The sequence below is a fragment of the Ostrea edulis genome, chromosome 5, assembly GCF_947568905.1.
Source record: "Ostrea edulis chromosome 5, xbOstEdul1.1, whole genome shotgun sequence".
In the NCBI taxonomy this organism is placed as follows: domain Eukaryota; kingdom Metazoa; phylum Mollusca; class Bivalvia; order Ostreida; family Ostreidae; genus Ostrea; species Ostrea edulis.
Genome location: NC_079168.1, coordinates 85,107,612 through 85,126,396, shown reverse-complemented (window position 1 = coordinate 85,126,396; position 18,785 = coordinate 85,107,612). Strand labels below are relative to the sequence as shown.

At 39.7% G+C, this 18,785-nt stretch overlaps 2 protein-coding genes across 2 annotated transcripts; both read left to right on the top strand.

Moving 5' to 3' along the window:
• Positions 1-14,627: 14,627 nt before the first annotated feature.
• Positions 14,628-15,738, top strand: LOC130055032 (uncharacterized). The gene is made up of 2 exons (XM_056166192.1): positions 14,628-15,206; positions 15,637-15,738. The coding sequence occupies exons 1-2, from the start codon at positions 14,628-14,630 to the stop codon at positions 15,736-15,738; spliced, it is 681 nt and encodes a 226-aa protein (XP_056022167.1).
• A 985-nt stretch (positions 15,739-16,723) lies between these two features.
• LOC125651633 (3'-5' ssDNA/RNA exonuclease TatD-like) lies at positions 16,724-17,878 on the top strand. Its single transcript, XM_048880320.2, has one exon. It carries the CDS (start codon positions 16,780-16,782, stop codon positions 17,851-17,853), a length of 1,074 nt encoding a protein of 357 aa, XP_048736277.2. The 5' UTR covers positions 16,724-16,779; the 3' UTR covers positions 17,854-17,878.
• Positions 17,879-18,785: the final 907 nt, after the last annotated feature.

The window sequence follows — 18,785 nt, the reverse complement described above, 5'->3', positions numbered from 1 at the left end:
CTATTAATGGTGTTCCGTGCCTATCATTACTCGATACAGGAGCCACAGTCTCTACAATATCAGAATCCTTTTATATAACATATTTAAAGGATAAAACGGCGCTTAATTCAATAGATGAACAAATTGACATTGAATGTGCTGATGGTCAATTGATGCCATATTTAGGATATGTCGTGGTGAATTTAGCCACATATGGACTGTCATCAGTAGAAATTCTACAAGATTGCATCTTTTTAGTTGTTCCAAACAGTAATTACAACTCAAAAGTTCCTGTTTTGATTGGAACAAATATTTTACACAGACTGATTGACATTACAAGATCAGAGTATGGGTCAAGGTTTTTGCAGGATGCAGATTTACACGCTTCATGGCACTTGGCATTTAGATGTCTGACATTACGTGAAAGGCAGCTGGAAAGAAATGGGAATCGACTTGCTATATTGAAGTCCGCTGAGTCTTGCAGGATTTTAATTCCACCCAATGGGAAAGTTGTTATTAAAGCTTGCTCAGACAGGAAGATTCCTTATCAGAAAGTTTTAGCTATGCTGCATTCAACTCCAAAGTCTAGCATTCCACTTGACTTAGATATCACCCCAAGTTTACATTATTATGACTTTGAGGATTCTAACATAATACCAGTGGAAATAAGCAATGTCACGACGCGAACAGTATCAGTTTCACCAAGAGCAGTTATATGCGAGATGCAGCCTGTTACAATTGCAGATACATCTATTCCTTTGTCAACTTCAGAATTTGAACAAATTTTAGAGAAAGTTCATATATCTGACACATTAGCAGAGACGGAGAAAGAGCGATGTAGAGGACTTGTATCTGAATACCAGGATATATTTTCCACAAATTCTACAGATATTGGAACTACTGACAAGGTGTACCATCATATAGAACTGTCAGATACAACACCTTTTAAGCAGAAATACAGACGCATACCACCAGCGATGGTAGAAGAAGTAAGAAACCACATACAAGAGTTACTAGCCAGTGGAATCATCAGACCATCTCATTCACCATTTTGCTCTAATGTGGTATTAGTCAGGAAACATGATGGGTCCTTACGCATGTGTGTGGATTATAGACAGCTGAATTTACGGACTGTGAGGGATAACTACGCACTGCCAAGAATAGATGAAATATTAGATTCACTTGCTGGGAATTGTTACTTTTCTGTATTAGATATGAAATCTGGGTACCATCAAATCGAAATTTTAGAACAGCATAAGCAGCGAACAGCTTTTACAGTTGGGCCATTAGGATTCTTTGAATTCAATAAAATGCCATTTGGACTTGCGAATGCCCCGGCTACGTATCAAAGACTACAAGAACAATGTTTAGGAGATCTTCATTTAAAAGTGTGTTTTATTTATTTAGATGATGTAATTGTTTTCTCTAGGACATTTGACGAACATCTCGACCGCCTTAAGCAAGTTTTTGATAGGTTTAGGACATTTAGTCTGAAGCTCTCCCCTAAGAAGTGTTCTTTCTTCATGAAAAAGGTAAAGTATATAGGTCACATTGTTTCTGAAGATGGGGTACAGGCGGACCCAGACAAGGTAGACAAAGTCTTAAACTGGCCTACTCCTAAAACTCCTGAAGATGTACGACAGTTTTTAGGCTTCGCAGGATACTACAGGAAATTTATCCAGGATTTTTCAAAGATTGCACGACCATTGATAGATATCATGGCAACTGGAAAGAAACCCAGAGGAAAAAAGAAACTGCCTCCATTGACATGGCATTGGGGACCATCTCAAGACAAAGCATTCACTATATTGAAAGATAAATTAACCTCATCGCCAGTGCTTGCCTATCCTGATTTCAGCAGTCCATTTGAGTTACACACTGATGCATGTCAAAGTGGACTCGGAGCGATATTGTACCAAGAACAGGATGGGATTAAACGCGTTATTGCATATGCCAGCAGGGGACTTAGTAAATCTGAAAGAAATTATCCTACTCATAAACTGGAATTTTTAGCTTTAAAATGGGCAATTACGGAAAAGTTTTCAGATTACCTTACAGGACAGACATTTTCAGTGTTTACAGACAACAACCCCCTCACATATGTTTTAACTACAGCAAAATTAGATGCAACTGGCCACAGATGGATTGCCGCTCTGTCTTCATACAACTTCAGTATTACATATAAGCCAGGTAAATTGAACACCGATGCAGATATATTGTCTAGATTACCAGCGAAGACCGAGACCATGGATACTGAAGCTGTCAGAGCGATAGTCAATGCTGATGATAAGCCACCATATATCAAGACACTACCAGTTTTGCCTGCTGTGTGTCAGCAGTTACATCTACCTTCAAATATTGAGGACATTCGGCACATTGACATTCAGCAAATTCAGGCTGAGGATGCTACCATTTCGGCTATAATAGGTTATGTCAAAGCTGGAAAGAAACCTCCAAGGAACTCTGCAAGTTGCGAGGTTGAGGCAGTTCTTCATCAAAACTTTAAGAAGCTGAAGATGAAAGATGACATACTTATTAGAGAGACACAGAATGCAGATGGTACCTGTCATCAACAATATGTTGTGCCACATACATTTAGTCCTGTGATCCTACACTATTTGCACAACGATATGGGTCATCCAGGCAGAGACAAAACTATAGCTTTAGTCCGAAGTAGATTTTACTGGCCAAGGATGCACACAGATCTATTGAAGTGGGTTGACGAGTGTGAGAGATGCATCAAGTTCAAGACACCTAACAACCAGAAAGCATCATTAGTAAACATCACAACTACTCAACCTTTAGAGTTAGTTTGTATGGACTACATGACGTTAGAACCATCCAAAGGAAACATACAGAACATATTAGTCCTGACAGACCATTTTACCAAATATGCAGTAGCAGTACCAACGAAGAATCAAACAGCAAGGACTACAGCTGAGGCAATTTTTAACAACTTCATCGTCCATTATGGTCTGCCGCAGAAACTTCATTCAGATCAAGGAGCGAACTTCTGTAGTAATTTGATTAAAGAATTATGCCAAATTACTGGGATATCCAAATCCAGAACTACACCATATCATCCCATGGGCAACGGAATAACAGAACGCTTTAACAGAACCATTCTTTCTATGTTAGGCACTTTGGATCCAGAACAGAAACATAATTGGAAAAAACATGTCTCTCCATTAGTACATGCGTACAACTGTACTATACATTATTCGACAGGATTCTCTCCATATTATTTGATGTTTGGGCGAGAACCAAATCTTCCTGTAGATCTCATTTTTGGAATCGAGCGAAATTGCCAATTTAAATTGACTTCTTCATACATTGAAACCCTACAGGAAAATCTCAGAAATGCATATCATCAAGCTGAAACAGCAATTAAGAATTCTCAAACGAAACAGAAGTTGCATTATGACACCAAGATAAGAGGAGTAATCTTAAATGAAGGAGATCGAGTTTTAGTTAAGGTTGTCAGTTTTGATGGGAAACACAAAATTCAGGATAAATGGGAGGAAAATCCCTACATCATCATTAGTCAGCCAAATGTTTCGATTCCGGTTTATAAGGTGAGACGAGAAGATGGCCAAGGCAGAATCAGAATTCTACATAGGAATTTATTATTGCCCATTGGTTCCAAGTTATCTTCACCTGTTCCAGCACCTAGATTTAGAACCAAGAGAAGTGAAAAGTCTCAAGATAGAGAAAAGAGATCTGCCATCCAGGATCAGTTGGAAGGATCTGATGATGATGCAGACAGCATGTATGTTACAGTGGAATGCCCTGTACCATTTAGTGATGCACAGTCTGAGGATGTTGAAGATAGTACTCACACTATTACTGGTGACGATCGGAGTGGTGTTGAGTACCTGGAGGACGGATCAGGGGAGGACGCTCCCAATCAGAGTACTCAGGAACTACCTGATGATCTTGATTCCAGCAGTTCTCATATGGATGATTTACATGAACCTGTAGCTGAGGTTCCTGATGAACATGATGATGATGATGATGATGATGATAACCAAGATGATGATAATGAGACCGATTTGCCTAGAAGGTCGACAAGAATCAGAAAGAAGCCACAATGGATGGAACATTATGCCTGTAGTCTACAAATGTCTCAGCAACCCGAATGGAAGGATAAGGCAATGTGTTTTAAAGAAATGGCTTCTCAGTTGAGAATGATGGACAAAGAAATGTCAAAAGCTCTTTTAAAAATGTTTACTGAAAAATTCTGAGTTTTTATTTTTAATAAATTATCATGCATTTTTTTTCAGTATTTCAACACTACATGACAGAGGGTAAGTCTTCCTTTAAATGACGTGGAAGTCATTTTAAAAGGAGGGGAAGTGTGTAATAGTGTTTATTAATTGATTTAAATTAATAAATCTACACAAATTTGTATATAGATTTCAAATTAAACATTATCTGAATAACCACTACATTGAGATGTGTTTTATGCTCATCCAAGTAGAACAGGCAGTACCTGTTCTGATTTATTGAATTTTGCCTTAGGTCATTATAATTAAACTTTTGTAAATAGGTTTGAAAGTGTTCGAAGTTCCTATTGGTTTTAGTGTTGTTAGCTGGTGTTTTATTGGTCAGTTCTTTTTCCCTCCAAAAGTTCTTGGTGGTGTTCAGTCATTCTTTGTCTAGTTGGTTTATAGAGAAGTTGGTGAAAATATATGACAGATATTTGACTGTTGACTGATCATTTCTTTAACAAGGTAAGCTTATTTTCTAACTTTAATATTATTTCTAATTTGCAGTAAACGTAATAATTTGGTAGATTTAATTCCATAGCACTTGCACAGTGAGAAAGATATTTTGTGAGGCATAAATCAGTTAGCTTGAAATAAGTTAAATTTATGTGTTTCACAGATTTGGTATACTGTATTTTTAAATACATGCTTGATATTTTTATGATGCAAGTTTATTTATGTAAACTTCATAATTTACAGTCAATTTCCATGGACATTTTTGTTAAATGAGGGATTATTGCCACATCACTTATTCCCATAGAATGGTATGATGGTGTTCATGATATATTCTATGATTATAATGAATAATGTCTGTATAGTCATTATAGAAAATCATAAATATATAGTATCAGTGTTTTTAAGCTTTTATAATATCATATGGTAACATATATTTCAAAGAAGTAATTTGTGTAAATAAGTAATACTTTGATGTATATGATTGTAAATATAATTATTTGTTTGATATGTTTCAGAGTGTCATACACATACATATACATGTATATCTAAAGCTTAGATTCTGGCAATAAAATGGAGGTGATCGACATCTAAGAACCCATACAGGACTTTGTTGTTTAATTCGACAGAAACCCTGTTACATATACATATTTTTATGAAGTATAGTATGCTTCTAAAACGTTTACTGTGGGTACAATTTACAAATGTCATATTTCACTTATGTTTTTCTTTCTTGATTTGTAATATTATTTATCTGTTATTGTAGGTCAATGCCTTTATTTTCTACTGAATAAATTAATAAAACCAACATCTGCCTTCCTGCTCGGTTACATCTTGGCGCTGCGAGAAATTACACCATGAGGCATTGACTATGGAACTTATATTCCATGGATGCGAATGTGAGTTGAATTCTTTTCTCTGTCAATGAAGTCTACCAATTATCTGGACTGTAGGATGAATTCTACTCGATTTTCGCTGAAGTATACCATTTACCTGGGCTGTGCGCATTGAACTGCACTCAGCGTAACGGTACTTCTATTACCGTGTTTAGAGTCACTCATGTGAAAACTTAGTATCTGAACTCTTTCGAAATGAATAAGAGTACTTCAAAACCGTGTTTATGAACTAGAACAAGAGCTTTTAGAAAAGAAACATTCCAAGAGAAACATTATTGAAAAAGATACGTTTATTCCTGAAAGTCGCAAAATAAAAGTTTTTTCTGGTCGACCTAAAGCCGAAAATGATTTGTCGATTGATGACTGGATTGACGATCTGGAAGTGGCGTTTGCAGCTCGTGAAAGGACAGATGCACAAAAAGTAGATCTTATTTTCACTCATTTAGAAGGCCAGGCTAAGGACGAGGTGAAATACAGAGCAGATATTCGTCATCATCCGACCGCAATACTAGACTGTTTACGGGCAGCATATGGAAATCCGGAAAGTGTGATTACATTACAGCAACGTTTCTTTGAGCGTCACCAGAAACAAACTGAAAGTATTCGCGAATATTCTTATGTGCTGTTGGATCTATTTCAAAAAGTGATTAAGAAAGACAACGGTGTATTTCCAGACAAACAACGCACTCTGTGTGAACGATTTGCTAACGGTTTGTGGGATCCATTCATGCTCAAGGAAGCGAAACGATTAATTAGAGGTGGATATGGCCCAACCGAGTTCTATACGCTGAGGGATGAAATCATCTTATTCAGTGAAGAGGAAACAACGCAACACAATTCGAACACGCAGTCGAGACTTCCAGACAGTAAGCCGCCAGAGACGATCAGCGATCAGCGGAATTTAAATGTCCAGACACAGGATTCGTCTACTGCGGATCACCTTTTGAAATTATCCAAGCGCAACAAAAGCAGATCGACTCACTAACCAGTTTGATGAAAGATCACAGTGTAAGGGAACATTCTACGGAACGCCGTTATAGCAAGAGTCCGAAGTGCTTTAACTGTAGTAATTCTAGGCGACTTAACTTGGGTTAAGCTGTCTATACTATATTACCCGGATGTGTGATCAAGACCTTGCCGGAAGTGAATTACTGGAACCCCAGTTGATTGTGATTTCCCTACCAGAGCAGACGTGTTCCACGGACCAGTTTCCTAATACGCCGCTGCCCTTGGGATATATCGACTCAAGCTATTGACTCGCTGTCTTCTACATCGAGGAACTTACCTTGCTGTATTCACAGACCAAGTAGTGAGTTTAGCTAGATAGCCACGATTTACAATATTGGCGTTGTCGGTAAATTGGAATAACCACTTGTTTTGTGTGTTAGTTCATAAATCCCGCGTCAATAGTTGACAGTTGTTGTGCTCGCAGCACGTAAAATTTGCAGATAGAGTGCATGTCCAGATATTAAATGCATATTGGTTACAGGACTATTGGACAATTCCACTACAGTTCTGCAATCATTTTTGTGCATTTTTGAGAAAAATTCCTTTCACTTCCGCCGGCAATTTTTGCACGTGAATTTTTCCCGCCAAAATTTTTTTTCACGAGATTTAAAGGTAAACAATACCTATTGTCTACCTTAGTTCACTTGTTAACATTCTAAAATTTCAAATTTAATTTAATTCCTGTGCAAAATTGTTGGAAACTATGGCTGACAAAAATGTCAAGAGCGAAAGTGAGGATTTGCCAATTAATAGTGGACAAGGAAAGATTAGAATTAACTATGCTGAGGCCGAAGAGCTAAGGAAGTTACCATCAGTGGGAGAAGTGATAGCTGATAATATTATCAAATATAGACAAAAGTATGGTAACATAACACCAGACAAATTTGCAATGATACAGTTCATAAAAGTTAGTTCAGAATTTCTAGCACTTGTGGACTTTGAGCCAAATAAAGAATTAGAACCTAGAACCCAAGAGTCAGAGGGTCAACGGTCACGTAAATGGTCACTTCATGAAACTGAGGATGAACAAAATCCTACAAGTTATGAAAAAACAAGAGAATTAATAGAGAGGGTAGGTGAGTTAGTGAAGGAAAAATCAAATGCAAGGTTGTTAGCTCAGCAAACATATTATCCATACCATCCACAGGTAAGTCAAATACCTGGTAATCCATCACCTTGGCCACAACAGGTAGGTAACTGGCCGCCAGTATATGGTAACCAGGCACCACCTCAATTGATGGCTGGGCATCAAGGGCCACCAATTCAGACAAGACCAGATGATGAGGTAAGACCAAGGCAACCAGTAAGACCTAGGGGGGAAATACCTCCGGTACATCCGCACGCAGATGAAACAACGGACAATCTAATAAAACGTTGGCGTACGGATGAGGTAAGAATTAGAGAACCTCCCCAAGAACGCGACTTTGATGCGCATCGGCTACTTGGACGAGAACAACCGCAGCCATTCGAGCAGCCGCGCCGTATCATGCGTCACGTAAGAGATATGCGGGATAACCCAGGGCCAGTTCGGCGTGATGCTGAATTACCGAAAGGTTTAAGATTCGAGGGGAAAGAGAACTGGTTAGGGTTCAAGCATAAATTCATGCGTTATTACCAGGTGAGGCAGTGGACACCAAATGAAGCCAAAGACTTCCTGTGCTGGTGCCTCGAAGGTAAGGCTAGTGAATTTTATGCAACAGTAGTTGCACGGGATCAAGGAATTGATTTCGTGGAAATACTGAATAAGTTAGAGAAAATATTTGGGGGTGTTCCACTTCCGGACACCGCCCAGGTTCAACTGGCCAACTCTAAGCAGAGGCCAGATGAATCGATCGAGGATTGGGCAGACAGAGTTCTACAGTTGTCTGTTCGTGCATTCCCTGAATTACCAGAGGAGTATATGTACAGACAAAGCCATAAAGAGAATTTGTCTCATGGTTGTGTTGACAGGGAAGCAGGTCAGTTCGTGGTGAACATGAACTTAGAATCAGTCGAATTCACTATCGACAAAATTAAAAGCTATCAATTCAACCACCAGTCGATTTATGATAGAGGTCGGAAGGAGGTAAGAGAAATTAAAGTGTCTCAAGAAAGTGACCAAACCTCCAGTGATGAGGAAGCTTCCCATCACAAGGTACGAAAGGCCTCTCAAAAAACAAAACGGAAGTCAAAGCTGTCAGAATTAACCCAGAAAATGGGGGATATTCATGACACAATGAAGACATTAGTGGCACAATTGGAGAAATGGCAGGCACAAACTCCAAGGAGTCCTGTAAGGAGTAGGTCAGCCTCTCCAGGTAGTGGCCGTTGTTTTCATTGTGAGGGCATAGGGCACTTTGCTAGGGAATGTCCCAAGAAAACTTCCAAGGAAAATAGGTCGGCAGTGGCCAAACAAGTATCCTTCTCAGATTTAAACGAGAAGGGATCAGGCCATCAGGCCTAAGCCTGGTCCATAGACAAGACAGCGGCCTACATGGCACAGAGAAGCCCTTGATTATTCGACAGTTAAAATCTACGTCGACTATTAAGATTCCAGTATGTATTCAGGGTAGGAAGGTTGAAGGAATTGTAGATACAGCATCAGAGGTAACTATAATTTCTGATAACCTTTATAAATCATTCAAAACTAAACCAACAGTTCAAAAAGAAATTACCTTGAATGCAGCTGGTAGGAATATGTCTATGAAGGGATATTTCTGGAAAAAACTCAATAGAAATTTGTGGAATTGATTTCTATGAAAATGTGTATGTAGCTCCCTTAGAGGATGTCATGCTCATTGGATTAGATTTTATGTCAAAACATAAGGTTAAAGTAGATTTGAAACAAAATTTATTCTGTGTAGAAAACCGGCAAATGTCTTTTCTGGAAAACACTGGCTCCTCTGTGCAAGCTGTCAATGTGAACCAGGTGAGGGTCAGAAATAGAACAGCTATACCTCCTAGATCAGTGGTAAGAATCTCATGTTATACTGACGCCAAATTAGACCCGGGATGTTACCTTATTGAACCAGATATCAAAACTGTAATTGCTCCTCGGGTATGTTCTGTGGGTGTAGTTGATCCAGTAATGGTATTTGTCAATATATCAGATGCAAAGGTAACACTGTTCAAGAATCAGAAAGTGGGAAGTATACGTAATGTAGAAGAAGTTCTTCCTAATGAACAGATGGGTACTAATAATGTGTATCGGACCAAACTGGTAAGAGATTCGATAGAGAAAGAGGCAGTCCCAAAACATGTAGCAGAATTGTTTGATAGGTCCTGTGTAGAGTTAGATCAAAAACACCACTCTAGTCTTAAGCAATTGCTCATTGACTATGCTGATGTTTTTTCAGCACATGAGTTCGATTTAGGTAATTTCACAGCAATCGAACATGCTATAGACACAGGAGATAGAACACCTATTAAACAAAAATTCAGACACACACCTGCATCCTTTGAGGGTGAGGATGAGAAGCACATTCAGAAAATGTTGAAGGCAGATGTTATCGAGCCGTCCGTATCTGAATGGGCATCTCCGCCAGTACTAGTGCGAAAAAGAGATGGGTCTGTAAGATGGTGTGTAGATTATAGAGCTTTAAATAAGGTTTCTAAGAAAGATGTATTTCCGTTACCACTAGTGGAGGAGTGCATAGATTGTCTGGCAGGAAACATGTGGTTTTCAAAATTGGATGCCACATGGGGTTACTGGCAGATTAAGATCAAAGAGGAAGACAAAAGCAAAACCGCATTCACCACTCGTTATGGATTGTTCCAATTTAAGCGTATGGCATTTGGGCTAATTAACGCTCCAAGCACGTTTTCACGAGTGATGAATTTGGTTTTGAGGGGTCTGCATTGGAATATAGTGTTGGCTTTTCTCGATGATGTGTTGGTACTGGGACAAGATTTTCAGAGCCATGTGGAAAACTTAACAGAAGTATTCCAGAGGTTCAGGAAGTACGGTATCAAACTGAAAGCGAGAAAATGCGAACTCTTTAGTACAGAAGTCGAATACCTTGGTAGAACGGTAGGAAGAAATGGTATGAAGATCAGTAAACATTTCCAGAATACTATGGAAAGTTGGCAAGTGCCAAAGAGTACGAAAGATGTTGAGCGGCTCTGCGGTTTTGCCAACTACCATAGGAGTTTCATTAAAGATTTTGCCCGGATTTCGGCACCATTGTATGAAATCACGGGTAAAAAGAAATTTGTATGGGAAGAGAGACAACAGGATGCCTTCGAGAAGCTAAAAGCTGCTCTCTGTAGTGCTCCTGTGCTTGCCATACCTACCAAGGAAGATGAGTTCATATTAGACACTGACGCCTCAGAATTTGTGGTAGGTGCGGAATTACTACAGGTACAAGATGGTAAAGAACGGTGTATATCTTACTGTAGTTTTTCATTAACACCAGAACAACGCAGGTACTGTACTACGAGAAAGGAACTTCTTGCAGTAGTAAGATTTACTAGGCACTTTAGACACTATCTTCTAGGTCGCCAGTTTCACATCCGTACTGACCATAGCAGTCTACAATGGCTAATGAATTTTAAGAATCCTAGTGGTCAATTAGCTAGATGGTTAGAAGAATTGAGTCAGTACTGGATGGTGATACATTACAGAGCAGGTAGTAAGCATGTAAATGCTGATTTTATGTCCCGCTTGACCGAAGAACAAAAGTGTCAAGAGTTTTTACATGGAGTAAATTTAGATCAATTACCATGTGAAGGATGTAACTACTGCAGGAAAAAACATAACGAATGGAGTAAGTTTGTTGAGGATGTGGATTACACAGTGCATCTCGTCCATAAAGCTTACCGAGTATAGATGACAGCTCCCACCCTAGCTTCATGGGTAAGTGGTTACTCATGGAAGGAAATAAATGATCTCCAGAAAAAAGATCCAGATTTAAAAATCATATTTGAGTGGTTGGAGGGTCATAATGAACCCTCGGAAGAAGAACTGTTTCTTAGTAGTGCAGCCACCAAACATCACTGGATTAACAAAGAGTTATTTTCTGTCTGTGAAAATGAGGTTGTATGGAGAAGGGATATGGAGGGTTCTATGAAAAAGCTGTTAGTTGTTCCAATGGTTAGTCAATCTGGGATCCTGAGTCTCTCTCATGATCTACCATCCACAGGTCATCAAGGTCAAGATCGAACTTTACATAGATGTAAACAACGGATCTATTGGTACAACATGACCAGAGATGTTAGGCAATTTGTTGCATCTTGTTCTACTTGTAATAGGAACAAGAAGCCGAATCGCAAAGCAAAATGGCAGTTGACACCATAACATGCGGGTACACCAATGGAACGAGTACATCTTGATTTCTTAGGGCCCCTACCAGTAACAAATCAAAGTACTTAAAGTACTCGTGGGAGTTGAACATAGTGGAAATTCAGTTAGAAAAGATAGTACTGGAAGGGTAGGGGGATAAATGACTGAATATTATTATGATTTTAGATACAAATCAACTGTTGTTGTTTTTCAAAGCGTTACAACAGCAAACATGGATAATGGAAGGCCCATGGGCCACAACGCTCCTCGAGTAACTGAAGTCGTGTTGTTGTTTTCTAGAATTTCACCCCTTTATATTCTCATGAAAAATGTGACCACATATTATGGCCCAAACATTCAAATCAATATGGTTATCAATGCCTTGCAGTTATGAAGAAGTTTTTCCCCTGTATATATACATTCAAGTTTAATCCTAGTTATAGCTAATTCTAAGGATTCATTACTTGAAAAGGTAGTCCAATATGCTAAACTGTCACCTGAGTATACTACAGTCCTGTAGAGGATCAATGGAATGGTAAATAATTCTATAATAACTCAAAATAAATGAAATGCAAAAAAATTAAAAATTGTCGGGCATCGGAAATGCACAAGCCGAGTTGCGCAAGGAATGGGCATAGAGGGAACCGTCAGAAAAGTTTTCAAGAATTATCAAGCAGGGAGCAAAATTTTGCGTACATAAATTTCAGCCGACTTAAATCCTTTGTGACCTTGACCTTTAACCCTTGACCAAAATCAATAGGCTTCTTTGTCTCATGAAGGGCGATAATCCATCTAAGTTTAATTGAGATCCTATAATTTGTTAAAAAATTATAGTGCAGAAAACAAAATTTTCTCCAAATTTCAGTCTATTTATAGCCACTGTGACTTTGACCTTGTGACCCCGGAATCGATAGGCTTCTTGTCTTACTTAATCGATCTAAGTTTGATTGAGATCCTATAATTCGTTCAAGAGCTATGGTGCGGAAAACAAAATTTTCTCCAAATTTCAGTCTATTTATAGCCAGTGACCTTGACCTTTGACCTAGTGACCCCAGAATTGATAGGCTTCCTCATCTTACTGAGGGTGACAATCCATCTAAGTTTGAATGAGATCCTATAATTTGCTCAAGAGCTATGGTGCGGAAATGAAATGTTGATGCGTGCCCGCCTGCCCGCCCAATGGCACTTCATCAGATCATAAGCCGAGTTCGACTTATCGCAACTCCGCTAAAAATGAAACACTAGTCAAATAATGTTATTTATTGTCAAGGTATTTGGGATATTATACTGTGGCTCAAACAGGGGGTGAATGAACCTGACAGTATGGAAAGCATATAGTGGAATCAGACTTGTGATGCTGGAAATCTATAGTGATTAATAAACTATACATGTACAAGATCCATAACTATTTTTTTTCTTCAGTTTGTGAGGGAGAATCCTCATGTCTCTTTCATCTGTAGACAAATAAACAATGTGTTTTGACCAGAACAATTTCCAATCCTTTTTGCAGCATAAATTCAACATTGTGGCAACTGGGTTAAACTTTGATAGTGAAGTAATACATGGCAGCACCTTATCCCATGCTCTTAAAATTTCTGTTTGACACACACTCATGACATCCACTCAAACATTACAGAGTGCAGCAAAATCCCATTGTAATAGGGGATTCAAAATGGATAACTGGTACAAAATATGGTACATACTATTAAAAAAGGATAATGAATTTGACATATTGATGTCTTGGAAAAGGAAATTCTGACATCGGGGCTCTAAGCGTTTTCAAACATTGTCATTTGATAAAAGTGTTCTACATTTTTAAAAATAGAGATTAATATGTCTTTACATACATAGGTGAGAAAGTTTCCATTATTGCTAGCCGAGACATACGATGTATGCGCGAAAAATTCATAAACAAATATCACACTACTCACGTAGAAAATGTGGACCTTACCGTCATCAAGCGCAGCGAAACACGCCATTTCGAGATCATAGTCGACGAAAGCTCGGTAACAGTAATGAATAAGGTACACTCATTTTGTATCTATTTTGTGACTTTCTTTATTAAAAGGAACAGTTCTCTAATGTGTAACGTGCAATTACTACGTAATTCAATAACTTGAAGCATGAAGCAGTTTCACTTTGCCACCGGATATAAGAAATTTTATTTCGTATTCCGATCCCAATCGAAAGTTGTTGACTGGGAATGACGTGTTTTAATGCAATCTACATGTAACATCAAGCATTTTTTATATCACATTAAAAAAAAACCAAATATATACACATACACAATGTTGTAGAGTTATTTCTTGTAAATTTTCTGAGGTTTCGCACCATATTCGATATTTCGCGCCACGGTGTCAATAGGGCTTGTGTGCAGTTGTCGTTCGTTTCCCTATCAATGTTTATAGGTGACGCTGCGCTACAAAGGACAATTTTCAACCTTATCTTTTATTTTTCTATGTCTATCAGTATCAATTTGATCGAAATCTTGTATTCAAATTGATTTGAATACAATATCATTGCATTTATTTACATGTCAATTATCAAAATTAGATTAATTCAGAAAAGTTACATGGATTATTTAATGGCGGATGTTTATAAAAGTTTATGTTGATTTACCTAGGAGTAAATCAGCTGACATAGAACCCCCGCTGACGACCACTATACAAATCAATACAAATTACTGCGCAGAAAAGTGCGTGATGACCCAGGGAGATTGAACATAGTTCAACTCCCAAAAATGACAATGTTTATGTACTGGTAATGGTGGATCAGTTCACTAAATGGGTGGAATGTATACCACTTCCAAACCAGAGTGCAGAGAATACTGACCGAGCCGCAATATATCAGTTTTTCTCTCGGTTTGGTTTTCCGTTCCAAATATTTACCGATCGGGGCACCAATTTCGAGAGTAATCTGTTTAAGCAGCTCTGCGAGAGACTCAGAATTCATAAAGCACGAACCACATCATTTAGACCATCTGCAAACGGACAAGTTGAGCGTTTCAATAGAACACTCATGGATGCAGTAAGGTGTTTTGCAAGTCGAACGCCTACAGATTGGGACGAGTGCCTGCCACAGTTGGCAAGTGCTATTCGTTCATCAGTAAATAGAGCAACTGGTTATACGCCCAATATGTTGATGCTGGGTAGAGAAGTTAATACTCCTGTTGACTTAATTTTTCCCGGGCCTCAACAAGAAGACACAGACTATGATAGGTATGTGTCAGACGTAATAACTCAAATTCAAGAAACACACAAGTTAGCCAGGGAAAAGCTGAAAACCAATCAAGCTATAGCCAAACGTGACTATGACCTTAAGGTTTTCACTCACTCATATGAGGTAGGTGATTCTGTATACATCCTGGATACAGCCACGCCAAAGGGTAAGTGTGCTAAATTAAGACCAAAATGGAAGGGGCCAGGGTTGATTGTTCGTAAGATCACGGATTATCTGTATAAAGTAAAAAATTAGAAAAAAGTTAGAAACAATCAACCATGACAGAATGAAGCCTTGTAATGACAGAGAACTGCCAGCATGGGTGATCAGTGAAAAGAAAGCCTTGCAAGAAGGTAAGATTGTCGGATGCTTGTCAAAAACAGATAGTTTATTTTGTTTGTGCCGTAGCCCCGACAATGGTGAATTTATGATTCAGTGTGAGGAATGCAAGGAATGGTATCATGGCTCATGTGTCAGTGTAACCAAAGATCAGGCTGAGGCAATTGATGTTTATCTTTGCCCTGACTGTGTTTAACATGCTCTTCTATTTTAGATCATGTCTGAGAGCCCCCAGAAACGTTCCTGGAAGAATGCTGTGAGGAGGAGTAACAAGTTTGAAGACCTCAGGCATCAGGATGAGGGTGTGTTTAACTAAGCCAAAATCAAGTTTTGGTAGAGTACAAGAGCCTTTATCTCGCCCTCATGCAGTCACCTAACCAGGACTTCAAACGTGCTGCCATCCTCCAGTATGAATTGGCTCGGAAATTAGGCAACAACCGGTGGATTGGCAACTTCCGTAAAAGCTGTCAGTGTGATCTGCCGGATGATTGGATTGACCAAAATCTTCCTTCGTTGGATGGTAGGAAGCTCCATACGAAACAAAAATCGTCAAAGCTGTATGTGACCGAGTTATCGCGTGACATTCGGCTAAAGGAGGATCCTAGTATCCAAGTGGTCCGAGAGAACATGGGTCCGGAAACGGAACCATGTATGATAGCAGAACCTAGACCCTCTACCTCATCTGTAGATTCTCAGCCTCCTAGAAGATCAGAGGATAGGAATTCAAGACCAGAAACAAGGATCAGGACGGATGAGAGAAGATCACGAGGAAGGAGTTCAGGCGTGAAGAGAGGTCACGGACAGACGAAGGAAGATCACGGTGTCCAAGGGAACCAGAGGAGAGGAAGTCTCGTGGTAGGCAACACAGGCCAGAGCAATTTGACCGGAACCAGACTGGATATTTCCGGTGTCCACCAGACAGGAAAGTACAGAGTAATAAGAGAACCCTGTCCGTCACAGTACGTGGTGAGTCACCTGTGGAAAAGTCTAGACAGTCGGCAACATCGGTGGAATATTGCCCATTGGCTACGTGCAGCTCTTTAGATAGAAGAGTTCGGAGGCACGCTGTCCAACGACATATGCCGGAAATATCCCGAATAGTTTCTGCTGATGTTACCATTCTGGTTAAGTGCGTTTTAGCCCTGCGGTGGTTGATAACAACAGCCTTAGGAGAAGGAGCCACCTTGGAAGATGCAGTGCAGGTAGTAAACGCATCCGGAAAGATTACTCTGTCGGCCAAGTTGAATCCCCTCCATCATGATGTATTTACTCAGGTTTGTGGCCTGATGAAGATTCCAGCACCAACACAGTTTTCATTACACCCAGTAAACTCACCTGCGGTATTGATGTTCTGGAGATGTATCTTTTGGACAATTGCAGCCTATCCTCACAGGAGAGTTTTGCAAAGTTCACTAGTGAAGTACCACACTTGCAGCCTAGAGACCAGGAGACTACGCTTGACAGGCCAGTTGTGGTCGCAAGTACTGCTGTGTATCCAGAAACTCAGACCGTCATTGAGGAGTTGGTCATGGAAGAGGTCGTGATGGTGGACGAGACTAGCACGGACGAGAGAGAAGCGACCGGACATAGTTGTGTACCAGCTGTGTTTGACAGTCACTTCCACTTGGACCGTACGTGTCGGGTGATCTTGGGACACGATGAGGGACACACGGTAGAAGATCTTATTGAGTTTAGTGTGTCGGAGCAAGTCGCGTATAAACCAGCGTTTCCAGTAAAAGTAGTGGGAGGGATAATCGTCTACAGCGAACCCAGGACGTATCCAGACAATGCCTTCAATTTGCAAGGAACTTGGAGAGTCGCAGTAGGCGTGCATCCGAAACACTATCATACCCTTACATTGGAAAAAGCGATGAAGCTCCAGCAGTTACTGGATCACCCACAGGTTGTGGCGCTAGGAGAGTGTGAGTTGGACCGGACCATATCACCTACTGAATGGCTGCAGCAGGAGGAAGTTTTCATCAAGATGCTGAGACTTACTAAGCCCACCCAACCACTTGTTCTACATTTGCGAGGGCCAGCAGGGGATGTATATGGTTCAGACGTTCACTGTCGTTGCATGATGTTGATGGAGAAGCTTTGTAGCAGAGATCAGCGCATACATGTCCATTGCTTCATGGGAACGACAGATATAGTGGAGTTTTGGCTAAAGAAGTTTCCAAATGTATATTTTGGCATTACAGCTGCCATTAGATATTTCAACAACGATCAGCTTACCGGGCTAAAAGCCTTTCCAAGAAGTAAACTGTTGTTGGAAACAGATGTTCCGTATTTTCCCTTGGGAACCTCTTTAGTCAGCACACCAGCCTACCTCGGAGAGACTGCAGCTTTTGTGGCAGTCCATTTGGATATGAGACCGCCCGATTTGTTACAGCTCACCTTAAACAACAGCCGGAGATTGTACCTTATCTAAGTGCGCTGTGAGTGAGCAGAGACTGTGTATATAGGAAGATGTTACTCTGGCGTCTTCAAGAAATTGTGTAGAGCGAAAACAGACAACAGGGACATTTCGGGAAACAACTAACATCTATTGATACGAGTCCGTTAATAGATGACAGTCTTCAGGACTCTTCGTATTCATGTGCTATGGTAGGAAAGTGTCCAGTGATGAATATTAGTGTTTTGGATTTAACTTTTCAATGTTTAGTGGACACTGGATCGATGGTTTCTACTATAACTGAAACGTTTTACCGGAATTACATAGAACCGCTTAGGAAAACTTTGAACCCGACATGTCATTTGCAACTGAAAACTGCTAACGGACTAACCATTCCTTACGTTGGATACATTGAACTAGATGTTAATTTCAATGGAAATATTATACCCCAGCGTGGTTTCTTACTAGTGAAGGACTCCAGTGATGAAAATACACGTAAACGAAAGGAGGTCGTTCCGGGGATTATTGGAATGAATATAATCAGTGCATGCAGAGACATTCTAGGTTATGTTGGTAGTGACGGATTTTTAAGTGAAGTATCTGTGACAAAAGATGCGGGTGAGCAAAAGTCTGTTTGTGGTTTTGCGAGAGTTCTCGGAACTGTACCAGTGTATATTCCTGCAAATACCGCTGTAGTGATACCATGCACAGGACCACATATTGACGGCAATGTTGTAGTTAACCCACTGAACAATGGTGCACATCTACATAGGAATTTCCGCACAGTAAATACTTGTACTCAAATCACAAAAGGACAAATGTGGATTCGTGCAGCTAATGTTGGTAATGAGGACATTTACGTTAAACCACGTACTATGATCGGGACAGTGTCCAAATGTGAAATTGAAAATGAACGTTCTGACATTGGTTTCAATCGTATAGGAAATGTAGAGGAAATATTTATTCAG

Bases quoted from the DNA above. Each gene is read 5' to 3' on its own strand.
- LOC130055032 (XM_056166192.1), top strand. From the start codon at position 14,628: ATGGTGGATCAGTTCACTAAATGGGTGGAATGTATACCACTTCCAAAC. The intron at 15,207-15,636 runs GTAGGTGATTCT...CTTCTATTTTAG, and splicing joins TTTTCACTCACTCATATGAG to ATCATGTCTGAGAGCCCCCA.
- LOC125651633 (XM_048880320.2), top strand. From the start codon at position 16,780: ATGTATCTTTTGGACAATTGCAGCCTATCCTCACAGGAGAGTTTTGCA.